This window comes from Chlamydotis macqueenii, chromosome 1 (assembly GCF_036417535.1).
Source record: "Chlamydotis macqueenii isolate bChlMac1 chromosome 1, bChlMac1.mat, whole genome shotgun sequence".
NCBI classification, from domain to species: Eukaryota; Metazoa; Chordata; class Aves; order Otidiformes; family Otididae; genus Chlamydotis; species Chlamydotis macqueenii.
Genome location: NC_141556.1, coordinates 52604358 through 52621550, shown reverse-complemented (window position 1 = coordinate 52621550; position 17193 = coordinate 52604358). Strand labels below are relative to the sequence as shown.

The window sequence follows — 17193 nt, the reverse complement described above, 5'->3', positions numbered from 1 at the left end:
GGCAGCAGGGCAGGGCCCAGCCTCGGCCTATCCGAGAGAGGGGAGCAGGGTTGGGCCAGGGCGGGCAGCCAGGGCAGCAGACAGCCCAGAGGACAAACAAGTGCCTGCAGAGGCAGCAGCTCTGCGGGCAAGCCAGGAATTCAGGCCAGGCCGGGCTGGGGTTCAGACCCACGGGTGGCAAGCAGGGTCAGACACAGCCCAGTGATGGCCAAGCAAGGCCGCGGGGAGGCCAAGGGCAGGCCGGGAAGACAGCCTGTGGGCTGGGGCCTGCACCAGTGTTGACGCGGAAGTCACGGACACTGCACACGACCAATATGATCAAGGAAATGCCGCTTTATTGTTGATACATCCCGGTTAATATAGCCCTTCTAATTCCCTATCATGCACAAGCTCTTTACTAATTGGCTAACTAGATCATGCACGCGCTCTTAGCTAAAATATGATTCGTTAAGTCTCTTTGTTCATGTGCACGGTCCTCTCCACCTGCATCCTGCTTCACGTTCTGCTTTCAGTCACGTACACCAGCCTTTCCTCCTCCTTTCAAGGTTGCTTCATCACTTTCTCACAGACGGCCTCCGCGATGTCCTTGAAGCCTGCTGCTCACAAACATAACAACTCCTTTTGGTCTGGATTGTTCGCTAAGTGTCCTTGATTCTCCAGATATCCAACACACCAGCGTGGTCCGCGGCCAGGCACAGGCACAGCTGAGACAGAGCTGGAGCCAGCGACGCCATGACAGAGCTCAGGCAGGGCCTGGAGGCTTCTGCCTATGCCTCAGTGAGCATCTTGGGCCTATGGGCTGGAGGCCCAGGGGCCTGGGGTGGGGCTGGACACCCTGGCTCAGCCTGCTGGTGGCTTATTTGTGCCACAGAGAGGTTGTGGAGTCTCCATGCCTGGAGATGCTCCAAACTGGACGTGGCCCTGCACCACCTGCCCTGGCTGACTCTGCTTGGAGCAGGGCGTGGACAGACTAGATGGATGAGATGAGGTCCCTTCCAGCCTCAAGGATGCTGTGCTTTCAAGGCCCAAATATCTCCAGTGACACGGAAGTTTCACGCTGCAGGCACTGTTTTATTGGGCTAGACGTCCTGCCCGCTCTAATGCGCGTGTCTGACCTGAGCTGTAACCGTAGTCTTCCTTGGGCTACATGCAACAGACAAAACAACTGCAGACTGTATCCAGCGTCTCCAGGCACAAGGATGGCAACAGCCTTCTCGGACACCAAGTCATCTTGTGATGTGTGTTGCCGCCAGTGAAGAATGGCCATAGAGTTAGCCAGGCAAATCTTGATTTCCAAGCCCAGGTCATGAGGAAAGAGTCTTTGGGGACTTCTCGAACTCCCCAGCCAGCAGGTCCTCATCTCTTCTGCACACCTTCAGGAAAGCTGCTGAGAAAGTGCCCTAGAGGCATTGGTGTGCCACCCTCTGGGTGGTTGGGCCAAGCCATGCAGTGCCACCACTCTGGAAATGAGGGCTACAGCAGAAAGAAATGAGTCTCCCTCTCTCCCTCAGCTGAAACAGTTTCCCTAGGTAGTTCCCTTTGCTGCTGCAGAAATGCTTTTGTCAGTGCAATGCAGAAGGCAGCATGAGGGAAGCCACAAGCAACTAAGAGGGACAGCTTCGTAAACCACTGACAACAATTATGCCATAGCCTCAGGCAGAGCGAGAGGACCCCTGTGACACTGGTTGCTCACCAGGCAACACCAGCTGTATCATAGCTCTGCAGGGTCAACTCGCCAGAGTTGTTCTAGTCTCTCATTGGGCTTTCCGCTAAGAGCTTGCCAAGCTGACATTCAGATGCATTTTTATACTTTTGGGACTTCTGTTTCCCACAGCGCAGTTTGAGACCTGCAAGTGGAGAAGAACCATCATGCTTCAGGTCTGGCTGGGCTGCAGTGGAAGCTGACAGCTATGGAGGTCCACGTGGCCCAGACCCCACCTCTGCAAACACAAGCAGGTAGCTAGCTAGGCATTGCAACTTTGACAAGACACTCTTTCACAAATACACAAAGTGCACTTGGCAAAACCAGACTGACATAATGCTCCACCTCCTCTCCAGGCAAACACCCTTCACACTCGTGAGTTAACAGATGTCCTGGCTCTAAAACCAAAACGGCCTTTGGAGGACACCAAAGGTGTCTTCAAACAGTAAACCGCACCCATTCTTCGCATACTTGAGAAGGAGAGCTCTGCCAAGGAACACTGCTGCAAAGTCCCAAGAAAGGGACCTTTACAGGTCCCTTCTAACCCTAACTATTCTATGATTCCCAAGGCAGCAGCGAGCTCCGTGGTGATGTGTAAGCGGAAGAAATCTGGCTGCTCAGCAGTCCACTCAAAGACTCCTGAGCGCAGCACTTGCCCTGATTTTGCTGCGGGGCAGGGGGAGACAGCTCCAGTGACAAGACAGCATGAGGCAGGACCAGACTGGCTCTGGCCCTCGCTCCTCCTCCTCTCCACCATCAGGTAGCTGCTAGGCATTATGTAGCTTCCGAACTCCCACACAAGCAGTTCAAAAGGTCTGACTCAGGATCTCTTCTCTAGCTGGTAGCAGGTGGCACAAGGGAACAATACATCCAAACAAACGCCAATATTTTTGGTTTGCATGTCTTGCACTGGTTCTCCCCAGAGAGCGAGTGTCAGTGCCAGAAGCAGCCGGTGGAAGCGCAAGAGTCTTTTCTCCACGCAGGAGACTTTCTTGGCATAGCACTGCCCCAGCCACCCTCTGTGTTCTGCAGCAACAGCTGAACAGAGCACAGGAATCAAGTGCAAGGGAACATTTTCTTTTCTTGCTATCCTGACAACCCCCACAGCTGCTGCCAGTTCTGTCTGTCCTACACACATGGCACTGCTGCCTCCAGCTCAGCACTCGGGCGCATCCGGAGCGCAGGTTATGCCGAGTCCCTGAAGGACGCCACAAAGAATAAGGAGAGGGAGCTAACTGCTTTCAGGAACATGCAGGGCCTTCTGACCTCGCCTTGTGGAACTGCGGGTGTCCAAGAGCTGGAAGAACGCAGGCAACGATAAGGAACCAACACAGTGGAGCAAGGCTTCGCTTTCTGCCATTGTGTGAAAACAACAGGACTCTCTTCTTGCGCCCCAGCGAGACAATGCTACACAATTTTCAAAGATGCTTTTGGCTTAGATGAGGTCCTTTCACACTCTTCTTCTGAGATTTGTGCTCTGGTGGACTTCTGGGAGAAGGCCTCTACTTCTTTTTCAGGCTCCAAGTTGGAAAGGCCAGGCTGGAAGCCACAGTCCGGCAACAAGCCAAGACCATTGAAGCCCTTCAGAAAGAGCTGCCAGCCTCTGCCTCAGGAAGCTTGTCGGAGCCTTCCCTGAAACCGTGAACAGGAACGCCTGTGATGTCATCTGCAGAGCTTTGTACCGTCCCGACTTGAAATTTCCCAGCCGGGCTAATTCGGGTGTTGGTGTCAGTGTAAAGAAGGTGCCTTTGCCCATGGCCAACACGAAGCAAATGAGCCTGGGCAGGGCTCACGTGCTACACGCACCTGGCACTGTGTGCCGAGGAGCTGACGCACGTTTTCCTCGGGATCGCAGGAGCTGAGCCGCCTGGCAGGAGAGCACGCCGGGGGACTGACGCGCGGATCAAACTCTACAACTCGGAGAGCCTTATAAAGCAGGCATGTTTATTTGGCGCCGGGTGCGTGGGGGATCGCTCCTCCAAAAGCACACACACCGACAGCACATTTTACCAAAAATGTATACGGTGCAGGTATACATATTCATAGGATTGCACAATACAGACATACATATGCATGAGCGAGGCGGGGTTATTCAAAAACACTTGCGTAAGCATTTCAGATCTGTGTCTGGTGGTCGTTCACTTCTTCCTCCAGATGAACTTCAGTCATTCACCCACGCTCTCCTTTCACTGGGTGATTTCAGCAGTTTCTTAACGACTTCTGACCAACATTGCAGCTCCCGTTATCCTGTCCTTTGCTGGACGTATCAGTCCTCGACAAATACCAGTTTCTGGACAAATACCGGTCCCTGACAAGCTTAAGCGAGTTTCAAGGCAAACAGGATCGTTAGGCGTTGTCCAGCAGACAGCGAGCCTCCTGAATCAAGCAATATGCAGACAGTTACTCCCCTACATCAAGCAATATTTAGCAGAGAGTTAATTCCCGGTATCAGGACATGTGGCCACGGCAGCGCGCGCGCCTCGTCCCGGCGGGGTGCGCGTTCACACCAGCCCCGACGGGGGGGTCACTGCGAGTGAGGGCGAGAGCCAGGCGAGAGACCGCCCGACGTCCCCGCCCGCCCGAGCCAGGCGCTGGCCGCCTCCGGCTCCGCTTTTGGGGACCCGCAGCCCCAGGCTCCGCGGCCACGCGCTGAGGGCAAACGCGGAGCGGGCGAGGCGAGGGCCGCTTCGGCGACTGCCGCAGCCCCCGGCCGCGGGGGCGCCCCGACGCCGCAGGCAGCGTAGACTCCGCAGTCTGCGTACACTTACGGAGCCTCCAGCCAGCCTGTCACCCTGTGACGCCCCCGCCGCGCCCTCTGTGACGCCCCCCGCTGCCGCTGGAAAGCCGCCCCCGGCAGCCGCCGCCGCTCAGTGCTGTCGCCGCCGCGGCGGGACCGGCAGCGCGTCTCGGGCTGGCAGCGTCGGGGGCTGCGAGCCGCGGCCGCCGCTCGGGGCTCCCCTCTCGGCTCTTGTCGCCCTCTCTCCGCCCTCTCCCCGTCCCTTCCCGTCCCGGGGCTCGCCAGAGCCCGCCGGCCGCCTGCTGCGGCTGCTCACGCCGGGCCGGCCCGCGCCCTCGTCCCCGCCGCAGCATGCAGAGCCTCCGCGGACTCTTCAGGAGGGGGCGGCAGCGGCCGCCGTCCGGCAGCGCTCCCGCGCCCGGCGCCGCCGGGGCCTCCGAGCAGCGGCAGAGGGGCCGGGGCGGGCTGCACAGCGCGGCCGCCGACGGCGACCTGGCCCAGCTGCAGCGGCGCTGGTGGCTGAAGAGACTCCGCATCAACGGGCGCGACGCCAACAAGCAGTAAGGGCCGGGCACTGCCCCTAGCAAAGCTTCCACCCACCCCGGCTGCAAGAGCCGGCAAAGCCCAGCGGGGTCGCAAGCGCCCTCGGAGCAGGGCCGGCTCCACAGCGCTGGCCTTGCCGGAGGCCTGCCCAAGCTGGGACCGGAGCCGGCGGGTGCTCCGCTCCGCCCTGCCCTGCGCTGCCCTGCCCTGCCCTGCCCTGCCCTGCCCTGCCCTGCCCTGCCCGCCTGGTGCCTGTAGTGAATCTTGTGTGCGGCTCAGCAGGCCTTGGGCCAGGCACAGACGGCTCCTTTCCTGTCGCCAGACTGAGTGGCTTGTTTGAGCAGGGCACGGCTTCCCCTTGCTGTTACAGGTCCCATCCCCTGCGTCTCTGGGCACGCCTGGCGCGGGACTGATCCGGGGAAAACCCAGGGCCTTGCGCAGTCTCCGCAGACTTATGCAGCCTCCGTAGACTTCAGGCTGCCAAGACGCGGTCTCCTTTTGCTGGCCTGGGTGGCTGGGCAGTCCTGCTGGAGGCCTGGGCACAAGAGCCTGCTTGGGCAGGTTCAGTGACACAGCTGAGGAAATGCCTCCTGACTCAACTGTCCCCTCTTGGGGACTTCTCCTAGACAGCCCCAGGCTTTGGGTGTGCAACTGCTGCCACCGGCTCTGAACAAGAAAGCGTGCTTTCGGCTTCCTTTTGGCAGCTGAGCTTTGTGGCCCCATGTGGCGAGTTCCACAGCCTGAAACCATGTCTTCAGCTGTCTCCCTGTGACAGCTAACTGAATATCTTTAATTCCTAGGACGCCTCTGCACCTTGCTTGTGCGAACGGCCATGCAGATGTCGTTCGCTTTCTGGTAGGACAAAAGTGCAAGCTAAACCCTCGCGACAACTATAAGAAGTCGCCCCTGATGAAGGTACGTGGAATGTGTTATGCTGTTGTACGTTGGGCTTATCGATTACGCGCTGAGCGATACGTACCTCGCGTGACTCTTTACATAGGTCTGCATAGAATTGTATCCTGTGATTCTACGAAACAGGCAGGTTGTAGTCAGCGGGGATGGGGCATATGTTGCCTGATCTTTGCAGACGCTCGTACTTCCCAGTGTTGGGAAGATGCGGGAGTTCTGACAGAGAGAAACGTAGACGTTGGAAGTTATTCTGCCTTTGTCTTGTTTCCAGGCAGTAGAGCACCGGCACAAAGAATGCGCAGCTATTCTGCTGGAGCACGGTGCCAACCCTGACCTCCACTGTGCCAGCGGCAACACTGCCCTTCACCTGGCTACCATCATGTCTAGCAAGTCGCTAGTGGAGCTGTTACTTGAGCACAATGCCCATATCGATGCTAAGGATGATGTAAGCTTGGATTTTGCGTAAGGCTCCTCTTCTCAACACTTGCTTGACTTTTCTCTGTTATTCTAAGGAGATTATATCTCTTTCAGTTCGGGTACACTCCGCTTGCTGTTGCGATCACGAGGCGCTGTCAGGAGATGATTGAGTTGCTTCTTCAAAAAGGAGCTGACGTGCACGCTCAAGATAAGCATGAAAGGTGAAGGCTTTGTCAAAAGTGCGCACGGGACTCCTTAGCATTGTTCAGGCTGGACTGATGGGAGGCATCGGAATGAGCTTTGCAAAAGAACCTGGAGCTGCGCAGAAGGAGCTCCTTCTGCGTGACTTGTGAAAGCAGGCCCGCGCCCGGCGGCTCTCTCACCTCAGGGGACGATTGCCGCACTGAGGACTGCAAGAAAGCGTTGGCTGTGGTGCCACCGACGCACATGCACAGACTCCCCTGTCTGCTCTGGGCAGGTGGTTGGCCTGGAGACCTCCTGCGGTCCCAGCATCCTGAATTCTCTGATGCTTCCGTGTGTTTGGCTGTGCTTTCACTCCAGCTCTAGGAGAGGGGAAACGAGTTGTTTGGGAAGCAAAGAGGGGCTGAAGTAATGGCAGTGCAATGTCTGCAGAAGCTGATGTATTTCCTATCATCTCTTGGATGCTTTAGGACCATTCTTATGCTTGCTGCTATTGTTGGGGATATGAATATCATACGACTACTTCTTCGGCATGGTGCTGATCCTTCTCAGAAAGACGTGTTTGGTTGCACAGTTACGAATTATGCCACAGTATCTCCATATGCTGAGTAAGTGGTTGACATCCTCGTTAGAGCAGCTGCACTGACAGAGTGTCCGTGCTGATGTAGGGCCCTTTTTGGTGCCATCAGCAGGGTTGAATGAAGTGTTGAGACCTTTGTTGAAGCCGGGCTCAGTGACATCTTCTGATGCATCTCTTTCCCTGTCAAGAGTGGATTTGTAGGTTGAGGAAAACTTTCCCCCACAGTTCTCCCTGAGAATTCTCCCAAGTGTGCTGCCAAGCTTCACTCCACCAAACTGACTCGCAACTACCTGCCTTTTGTTTCAGAGGGGATCTAAATGATATCCTCTGAGTTCAAGCATGTTTGAGGGTTGCTGTAGCAAAACAAGATGGTCATTCCTTCCCTCCAGGCTTCTGGCACAGTACCAGTCTTGTGCTAATGCACCACTTTGCACAGCAGCCTTGGTCAGGCGCACGGTTTTTATATTTTCTTTTCTTGTTTGTTTGGGGTTTTTTTGTTTTGTTTCTAGTTCTGCTTACGAGGCAAACCTGAAAGTGGTCTCTCTCCAGATCCCCAACTGACCCTCTGCCAGGGTTGTTAGAAGATAACACCTATGCAATGTACTGAACCCCTGCAGTGCCTGGAATGCAACCGCAGTCTTTGTTGGGCTCTTGATATGCCACCTAGGAGGTCTGTAACCTCTCAGGTCCTCACACCAACCATGGGAATTTCCAAACCCGTTCAAAGTCAGGACTGGGTTTGAGGAGACATCACCCTGGCTTGAAAGGTGACGAAGTGTTGCTGCAGCGTTAGGATAGCGTCCTGCTGAGGTAGAAGCCTTGTTCTTAGATGTCTGTCTGCCGGGGGACTTTTTAAGCTTCCTGGCCCTGGAAATGGAGAGGAGGTGTAACTCTCTGCAGATGGCTAGGAATATGTGTAGGATGGCTCACGAATGCCTGTTGCTCTTTCAGTAGAGCGTGGATGAAAGTGTGTGGGGGGGTGTGTTTTTACAGAATGCATTTCCTTCCCTTCTGTATATAGCACTGCAAAGCAACTGGAAGAATATGGGCGCTGCAAAAGGACGGGAGATTGTTCTGCGGGAGGCACAGAAGGCGCAGCAGTACTTGACAGCTCTTGCTCTGGGAAGCCTGCTGAATTTCCCTTGGGCGCACCTGCACTGGCCACAGCAGGTAGGATCCTTCACCATGAAGGAGGTGATGACGACAATGCACTGTGGCCTGCAGGAGAACGCGTAAACGCTGACTGGAATGCAGGGGTGGAGAGATGTGGAAAGGCAGATTGAAATAGCAGCTAACAGCAGCAACGTGCTTCTTACACCCTCTCTAGGAGTCTTGCCAGCAGCAGGAGCACAGCAGGAGGAACAGTTTGATTCCCCTTCTGATTATGAGGTACCTTCTCTGAAGGGAAGGCAGTGGGGCCCCACTGGCCTCCCTTGCTTTTGGTCTCATTTCCCTCTGCTTCAGCTTCCTCCGCACGCTCCGAACCGGGACCTTGCCATGCTGTGCTGGTTTTCACGCCCGTCTTAATTTACACAGTCAGATGATGAAGGTCCAAGTATTCGGCCAACCATTGTCATGGTTACAGCGGATGTCCACCACGGAGCCCGCTGGGAGCCAGTTGCAGAGGAGCCCGGCAATGGTAATTTCCTGATGGACTAATGGTTACCTTTGTAAGCTTCTCTGGACTGAAGCGGACAGGGAAAAGCAGAGTGAAATAAGCACTCACAGCAGCATCGCGTTTCTTTCCTCTTTCGTAGGTGACTTGCCAGCGGCGGGAACAGAACAAGAGGAAGATGAGGATTCCTCTTTTGATTCTGAGGTAGAATCCTAGACCCAGAATCATTGTGGTGGGAAAAGTCCCTGAAGATCATTGAGTCTAACCACAAATGTTACACTGCCATGCCCACCCCTAAACCGTGTCCCTAAGTACCACATCTATGCATCTTCTGAACACCTCCGGGGACGGTGACTCAACCACTTCCCTGGCCAGCCTGTTCCAGTGCTCCATAAGCCTTCCAGCAATGAAAGCTTTCCTAAGAACCCAGCTAAACCTCCCCTGGCCCATCTTGAGGCCATTTCCTATGCTGCTATCAAATCCCTCTTGGGCAAAGAGAGCGACGCCCACCTCACCACCACCTCTTGCAGTGAGGGGCCCAAAACTAAACCCAGTGTTCAAGGTGTGGCCTCCCAAGTGCCGAGTCCAAAGGGACAATCACTTCCCTAGCCCCGCTGCCCACACTGTTTCTCATACAAGCCAGGATGCTGTTGGCCTCCTTGGCCAGCTGGCCACACTGCTGCCTCATATTCAGGCACCCGTCAAACAACACATGCGCATTACCGGGCGATACACATGCGGGCGGTGGGAGGGGGGTTACGAGGGGGGGGGTGGGTTGGGGGGATAGGGCTAGATTTCTCGGAACCAGCTCTCCATTCACGTTTTGCAAGACAACAGGAGTTGCCTTGCAAAATAACGGGAAGCCATTGCTCGGGTGGTGGTTTGCTGTTTCAACAATGTTCAGACAAATGTTTGACACAGTCTTTTACACCACCCCGTGGCTCAACATTGTTGCCTCAGAGACGGAGTTCCATGGTGGCATAAATGATAGAGGAAAGGAGAAAGAAAATAATAAAAAAGAGAAGAAGAATAAAAGAAAAAAAAAAGATATATGCAATTCTGAACATTATTGTTTATCATTTAGTGTACAAAGAGATATAAATGCTAGATACTTCGATTTAATTAACAATATCTTATCTAAGTAAATTACAAAACCAGAACATTAACATATCAACATTTATCTTACAACTAAAAATTTGTCCCAGGCCAAGTTTGAGGCTTATGGCTCTGGGGGATCAGAAGAAGCAAGTAATTGTTTACAAGGACAATCATAAGATAAACAAAGATAAACCACCAAAACTATAGCAATGCACAACATCATAAACGCCTCAAGATAAAGCACCATCAAAATGTTAAGCATTTTGTTCACTTCTGCAACCATTTCTTTTCTTTGGCAAAACAGTTCAGTTTTTGCTTTTTGGTGAGGCTGGCGACCAAGTCCTCGTGGAGCTTGTGGCTGTGGAATTCTGGCCCACCGGAACGGGGGTCTGGATACACAGCAGGAAAATGGATTTCCCTGCCTCCAACTCAGAGCACAGTCAATAAACAATGACACTATAAATTTGCTGTCAATTTTATATCACCCCGTGGACCCATGGTGGTTCCAAAAAGAAAAAAAAAAACCACAAACCAAAAGAAAACAAACAAAAAAAACCCCCAACCAAACAAAATCTCATATCTTTCCATCGTCTAGCGATGTTGAGACATTAATTAACCTTTTCAGTCTCTATCACCACCCTGTGGCTCAGCATCGCTCACCAAGGTTGAAGGGGGAAAAAAAAGAAGAGGGAAGGGGGGGTGAAGGGACTTAGTTATGCTTATAATATACGTATGGCCACAAAATGGGTTTCTATTGTTGTATGATACGTTGAGGGGTTTCTTCATTTTTAATATCGACCACCCCAAGGTAACATACCTTAATCCAGGTCACATATAGCAATTTGTGGATATGATGTTCACAGATCCAATGATGTCAAATAACCTATTCAAAATCATACATATAACACAAATAAAGATTAATAGATTAACCATGACTATAGTAATCATCAAAACCATAGATTTAAATATCAATAATATTTTTCCCACCCCGTGAGTCCCAATATTTTCCTAAAAAAAAAAGTTTTAGGTAGGTTTCCAGGTTTGCCTTCAAAGTTATATGATTCTAACAGTTACGTGTTTGGTTTGCCGTACAAACCTGATATGTTTAACCCCATCAGGTGAAGTCACAGTGGCCGCTTGCATGCGAGTCACCACGCTTTGGATTAATTGAATTAGGCACAGTATAATACAAGGCGGGGGGCGGGGGGGGCTGTTTCTGCTTGTTTAGAAGGAAGAAGTTTTTTCGACAAAGTCAAAATTCCACATTGCTCCGCCTCACTCTGCATCAGTGCGGTGATTTGTGCTCCTGTGTCAATTAAAAAGGTTACTGTTTTTTTTCTGTGGCCCTATAGCCACTGTAATCAACAAATCCCCTTTCACATTTAAGGTGAGTTGTTTTATAAACATCCACCCTCCGTTTCCCCCCCCACCTTCGGGGAACGGAGGAACTAGTTTCCCATCACCCTCTTTTCTGCATCAGTTTCTTCCCCAAGGTCTATCCATGGTGGGGCACTAGGGGTTGTTCCAAAATTGACTTTTTGCCCCGATCCTGTTTGTACAAGTTTCTCTAATTTCTGTGTTGGAAGCCCATCCATTACATCTCGGGGAATACCTGTCTGGAGTCCCGGTTGCTGCCATTCCTGACGGCCGAGGGGTCTCCCTCTCCCAGGATCAGTAAGTCAGACCGACTTAAAATCGTGACTTCTCTTGACCAGTGCTGGCCAGCCTTCACCTTTTTCTGTGGCTCTTACAGCTCTGGTTTCAGTGTTTTGCCCGAATCCACCAACAGGACCGTATGTCCTCCCAAAATTTATGAGTTCTTGGGCTACTTCTCCCCATGTCCACACTTTCCTCCCTGTCCTTCTATGATCAGGGGTCACTGTTCCCTCCAGAGCACCGGTAAGTCTGTCTGCCACAGGGGTACTTTGTATCTTCCCCTGTAGCTGGATCCCAATGGGTTTCAGGGAATCAGGAAGTCCTCAGATTAGAGGAGTCATCTGTTCGGGATCCACAGGCATCATCATTGGAGAGCCCTGGTTAGGTTTGAGCTCTCTACCATACATCATTTGCAAACAAGCAGCCTTCTGCACACTCTCCACCAGTTGACCCACTGTGCCCATGATGGCTAGGGGGTCTCCCCTCTCCAAAGGGTTCAGCCCCCCAGCCCAATATGCTGCCCTCTGTGTCAAAGACCATGGGGCCCGATAATTGCCGGTAGTTAAAAATACACCTGGACACCAATATCCTACCGCTTCCTTTTCTGACAACAAGATTCCACCCCCCCCAACAACGACACTCTCCAGACATCCTCTGTGTCCGATTCCTTTGAAGTCCTTGCAAAATCCTTCCTTAATTTTGCCAACTCAGTTGCTGTAAACGGAACCTCTTTAGTAACAACTTGGGGATGGTTATCGGTTTCTCCCTCATACACATATTCAGTTTTAACTAGGGGATACATGTGAGGGGGGTTCTCTACAATTTCTTTTGCTTTTTGCAAGTCCCCCTGAGGGTAGATTTGCCTGATTCCCTTATCTTCTAACTTCAACTCCACCTCTCCACACGAGTCATTTTCTCTCCACAATTCTTCTGCGGGGATCTCATCACAAACATTTGCACATTTGCAAGCACCCATCTCACCAAAGAGGGGTTATTTCGTCCTGAGAGGGCCGCACCACAATTTTAACCACAATTCCCCCCCCACACACTCCCAGGAGGGCACACCTTTCAAATTTCACAAAAGGGGGGGGCCCACACCATAATTTTACCACAATTCCCCCCCAACATACACTCTCAGGAGGACACACCTTTCAAATTTCTCACGAAAGCACTTATGTCACAAAAGAGGAGTTATTTCGTCCTGAGAGGGCTGCACCACAATTTTTTTTTACCACAATTCCCCCTCCACACTCTCAGGAGGACACACCTTTCAAATTTCACAAAAGGGGCTTGTCTTTTGCCCAATTCTATCACTGTCCTTCTCCGGCTCTTTTCCTCGCAGACAAACAGAACCGCGGATCCGGACTTTGCACTCGCTTTGTAGCAACGTAGGTCTCAGTCATACACACACACACACTAGAATTTCTAATAAAGCAACTGGACACTTTCTGTTTCTCCGAGAATCCTGCCGACTACGCCAATTAAATAATGTCACGTTCCGATTTCGGACGAGAGGAAGGCACCCTTGCGTTCTAGCCGACCTCAGACGAGTCTGGGAGGCTAGGGGCGGCTGGACCGACCTCTCACACACCGGAGCGTGGTTTTGTTCGTATTCTCGAGAACAGAATTAAGACTCAAAACGGAGTCAAGTGCCGGGTAACTTTATTAACCCGATAAGAAGTTTGTAAATGGAAGAGAAAGGAGAGAAAGGAAGGAAAGAGGGAAAAGAGTTTCAGTTGTAATAGCTACCGCCACAGAGCTGCGGCGTCCTGACAGTCCAGTTCGCTTGATGGGGGAACGATCCGGCCGGTGTTGGCCGTCTCGATGTCGGTTCCGTGGATGTGTGTTCCGGCGAATGTGTATTCTGTTGAATGAAGTGAAGAGTAGTGAAGTGTAGAAGTGTCGAAGTCTCGAAGAAAGTGTCTAAGTCTAAGTCTAGAAGTCTAGAAGAACCTTCTCTAGACTGAAGTGGACAGGGAAAAGCAGAGTGAAAAGCTTCTGACGTCCTTTGTAGGTGCCTTGCCAGCAGTGAAAGCAGAACAAGAGGAAAATGAGGACTCTTCTTTTGATTTCGAGGAAGAGTCATAGAACCAGAATCACTGTGGTGGGAAAAGTCCCTGAAGATCATCGAGTCCAATCGTAAACCTTACTCTACCATGCCCACCCCTAAACCGTGTCCCTAAGCACCACATCCACGCATCTTCTGAACACCTCCGGAGATGATGATTCAACCACTTCCCTGGCCAGCCTGTTCCAGTGCTCCATAAGCCTTCCAGCAAATAAAGTTTTCCTAAGATCCCAGCTAAACCTCCCCTGGTCCAACTTGAGGCCATTTCCTATGCTGCTGTCACATCCCTCTTGGGCAAAGAGAGCGATGCCAACTTCACTACCACTTCCGGTCAGGTAGTTGTAGAGCGAGAAGGTCTCCCCTCGGCCTCCCTTTCTCCTGACTAAACAACCCCACTTCCCTGCAGCGCTGCTCACAGGACTTGTCCTCCAGACCCTTCACCACCTTCCTTGCTCTTCTGTACACAAACTACAGCACCGCAATGTCTTTCTTTGAGTGAGGGGCCCAAAACTAAACCCAGTGTTCAAGGTGTGGCCTCCCAAGTGCCGAGTCCAAAGGGACAATCACTTCGCTAGCCCCGCTGCCCACACTGTTTCTCATACAAGCCAGGATGCTGTCGGCCTCCTTGGCCAGCTGGCCACACTGCCGCCTCATATTCAGGCACCCGTCAAACAACACCCCCACATCCCTTTCCACCAGGCAGCTTTGCAGCCACTCTTCCCTATCTAAGAAGGACTCCCTGGGGTCTCCCTGGCCTCCCTTGCTTTTGGTCTCATTTCTCTCTACTGCTGCCTCCGCCACATGCTCCAAACTGGGACCTTGCCATGCCGCTGCTGCAGGCAAGCTCCTCAGTTTGGACTGGGATGAAGGAGGTCAAGCTAATGACTCGGCTCTCCTACCAGCTGTCCTTTGAGCTGGACTTGTAGTACAGGATTGAAGCAGTAAAGCTTCCCACCAGTTATGATCCTCTGAAATCCTACCAGGCTGGCGCTGTGAGGATTGCTGTTTTTCCTCCACATAGGTCTCTTCTTCACATCCAGTCCGTGTCAAGCGGTTGCCCATGGGGTATACAGCCTAGACGCTTTGCTCCCTCTGTCTACTTCCTCTCTGTCTCTTGGGCAGGTGTTCTTCAGTTCCTTTTGAAAGCCCTGCTCCACAGAGATGCCTAACACGCTGCTTCTGTTTGCCGTTCTCCTTCGTTCCGTCACCTGATACAACATTATGGGTGTTGGCTGAAGCAAGAGCTTTGCAAGTGGAAGTGGGTTCGGGATGAGTCTGTGGCAGTTTTTACGCATGTCTTTTAATCTACACAGTCGGATGCTGAAGGTCCAAAAACTGGGCCAACAACCATGGTGCTTCCTGATGCAGTCCACTATGGAGCCCGCTGGGAGCCAGTTGCAGAGGAGCCCAGCAATGGTAATTTCCTGGTGGACTAATGGTTACCTTTGTAAGCTTCTCTGGACTGAAGCGGACAGGGAAAAGCAGAGTGAAATAAGCACTCACAGCAGCATCGCGCTTCTTTCCTCTTTCGTAGGTGCCTTGCCAGCGGCGGGAGCAGAACAAGAGGAAGATGAGGACTCCTCTTTTGATTCTGAGGTAGAATCCTAGAACCAGAATCATTGTGGTGGGAAAAGTCCCTGAAGATCATTGAGTCCAACCGCAAATGTTACACTGCCATGCCCACCCCTAAACCGTGTCCCTAAGCACCACATCTATGCATCTTCTGAACACCTCCGGGGACGGTGACTCAACCACTTCCCTGGCCAGCCTGTTCCAGTGCTCCATAAGCCTTCCAGCAATGAAGGCTTTCCTAAGATCCCAGCTAAACCTCCCCTGGCCCAACTTGAGGCCATTTCCTGTGCTGCTATCAAATCCCTCTTGGGCAAAGAGAGCGACGCCCACCTCGCCACCACCTCTTGCAGTGAGGGGCCCAAAACTAAACCCAGTGTTCAAGGTGTGGCCTCCCAAGTGCCGAGTCCAAAGGGACAATCACTTCCCTAGCCCTGCTGCCCAGACTATTCCTCATACAAGCCAGGATGCTGTTGGCCTCCTTGGCCAGCACATAGGTCTCTTCTCCACATCCAGTCAGTGTCAAGCGGTTGCCCATGGGGCATACAGCCTAGACATTTTGCTCCATCTGTCTACTCCTCTACCTCTCTATCTTGGGCAGGTGTACCTTGGCCCATTTTGAAAGCCCTGCTCAATAGAGACGCCTAACACAGTGGCCCTGATAGCCCTGTATGCAGTCCATTGCAGAGGAATGTGGCAATGGTAATTTCCTATTGGGACTAAGTGTAAGCTTCTGTAAGCTTCTCTGGAGTGAAGCCGATAGGGAAAAGCAGAGTGAAAGAGGCACGCTTCGTACCTCTTCTTTGTGTGTCTTGCCAGAAGCAGAAGCTCTGCAAGAGGAAGATTTTGACTCCTCTTCTGAGAATGAGTTACTTTCTCTTCCACAGGTAATGCAGAAGTAACGCTTCTGTAGCCCCAGTGCTGAAATGCGCTGTGATGCTGTCGTGTTGCTGGGGATTCCTTTCCTCCCTCTCGGTCTTTCTCTGTTCTTGTTCGCTCAGATTTCTGCACCGGGCAGAGAAGAGCTTCAGCTAAAGAAGGATGCTTCAACTCAGGCAGATTGTCGAGGCTACAGACAGGTGACTGTTAAAGGCCGATCTCCGTACAGAGAGCTTTTCTTCGTACTGAGTTCATTTTCAAGTGCTGCTAGGAGGACTTTAGTGATTCTGGACCTGAAGTGTATTTTGGACCTCCTCTTGTTCGCGTTGTGAAGCAGAAGAGCTGCATAAAGAGAGAAAACTCTTCAGTGACACATCGGTGACACATCTGCTGTATTTTAATCCAAAGCCTTGCCCAACACAGGAGCGATATGAATATTTTAAAAATGGAGCAAATATGCCTTTTGAAGAGCAGCTCTGCAGGCCACCCCAGAGCTGGATGCAGTACTCTAGGTGGGGTCTCATGACAGCAGAGTAGAAGGGGAGAACCACCTCCCTCAGCCTCCAGGCCACCCTGAAGACCGATCTAGTGACATCATCCCATGAGTTAAAGCATCCCTCACGTTGTCATCTTCTTACTGATCTCTCCGTGCTCAGGGAATACCATTTCTTTAGACGTGGGTCAGGCAGCTGCAGCAGGAGCTTACCAACGCTTTCAGAAAGAACTCCCTGGCAGAAGCTTCACTCAAAGCTAAGAAGCGCTACAGCAGCCACCTGAAAACTGCAGCTGCAGAAGCAACTGGACAGGTCTAAAGCTAAGGTATGGACAAAGCCCGTCTCTTGGCTCTTGGCAGGGGCCCCGGCCTTTCTGGGAGCAAACCAGAGTGGGGAACTGATCCATTCCTGGGGGTCTGGTGTAACCCAGGCTGGTTCAGCACACGCCTAGCTGTGATGAGGGGGCTGGGAGGGAACAGCACCGCTGCCTTTGGTGCCTGGCTGTTTGCACCGCTGGAAGCAACAGCGGAGGGCTGCGCTAAGGTGGCCTTAGTACCCTGGGCACCTTTGCAACAGGAGTAGCTTGAGAAACATGTAAGCGACTCGCCTTGTTTTAGAAGCGCGGCGCCTACGATTAGAAAGGCCACTAACCGTGAAGTGGCTCTGTCCTTAAATGGACAAGGGTGTGTGTATTCCTTTCAGAGAGCTGCTTCTCAAGTTTCATG

General features: G+C 52.3%; 1 protein-coding gene across 1 annotated transcript; it reads left to right on the top strand.

The window, feature by feature from the left end:
* The first annotated feature begins 732 nt into the window (after positions 1-732).
* LOC147602037 (uncharacterized) lies at positions 733-6533 on the top strand. The gene is made up of 5 exons (XM_086742251.1): positions 733-777; positions 4725-4999; positions 5783-5897; positions 6163-6336; positions 6423-6533. Exons 1-5 carry the CDS (start codon positions 733-735, stop codon positions 6531-6533), a joined length of 720 nt encoding a protein of 239 aa, XP_086598377.1.
* Positions 6534-17193: the final 10660 nt, after the last annotated feature.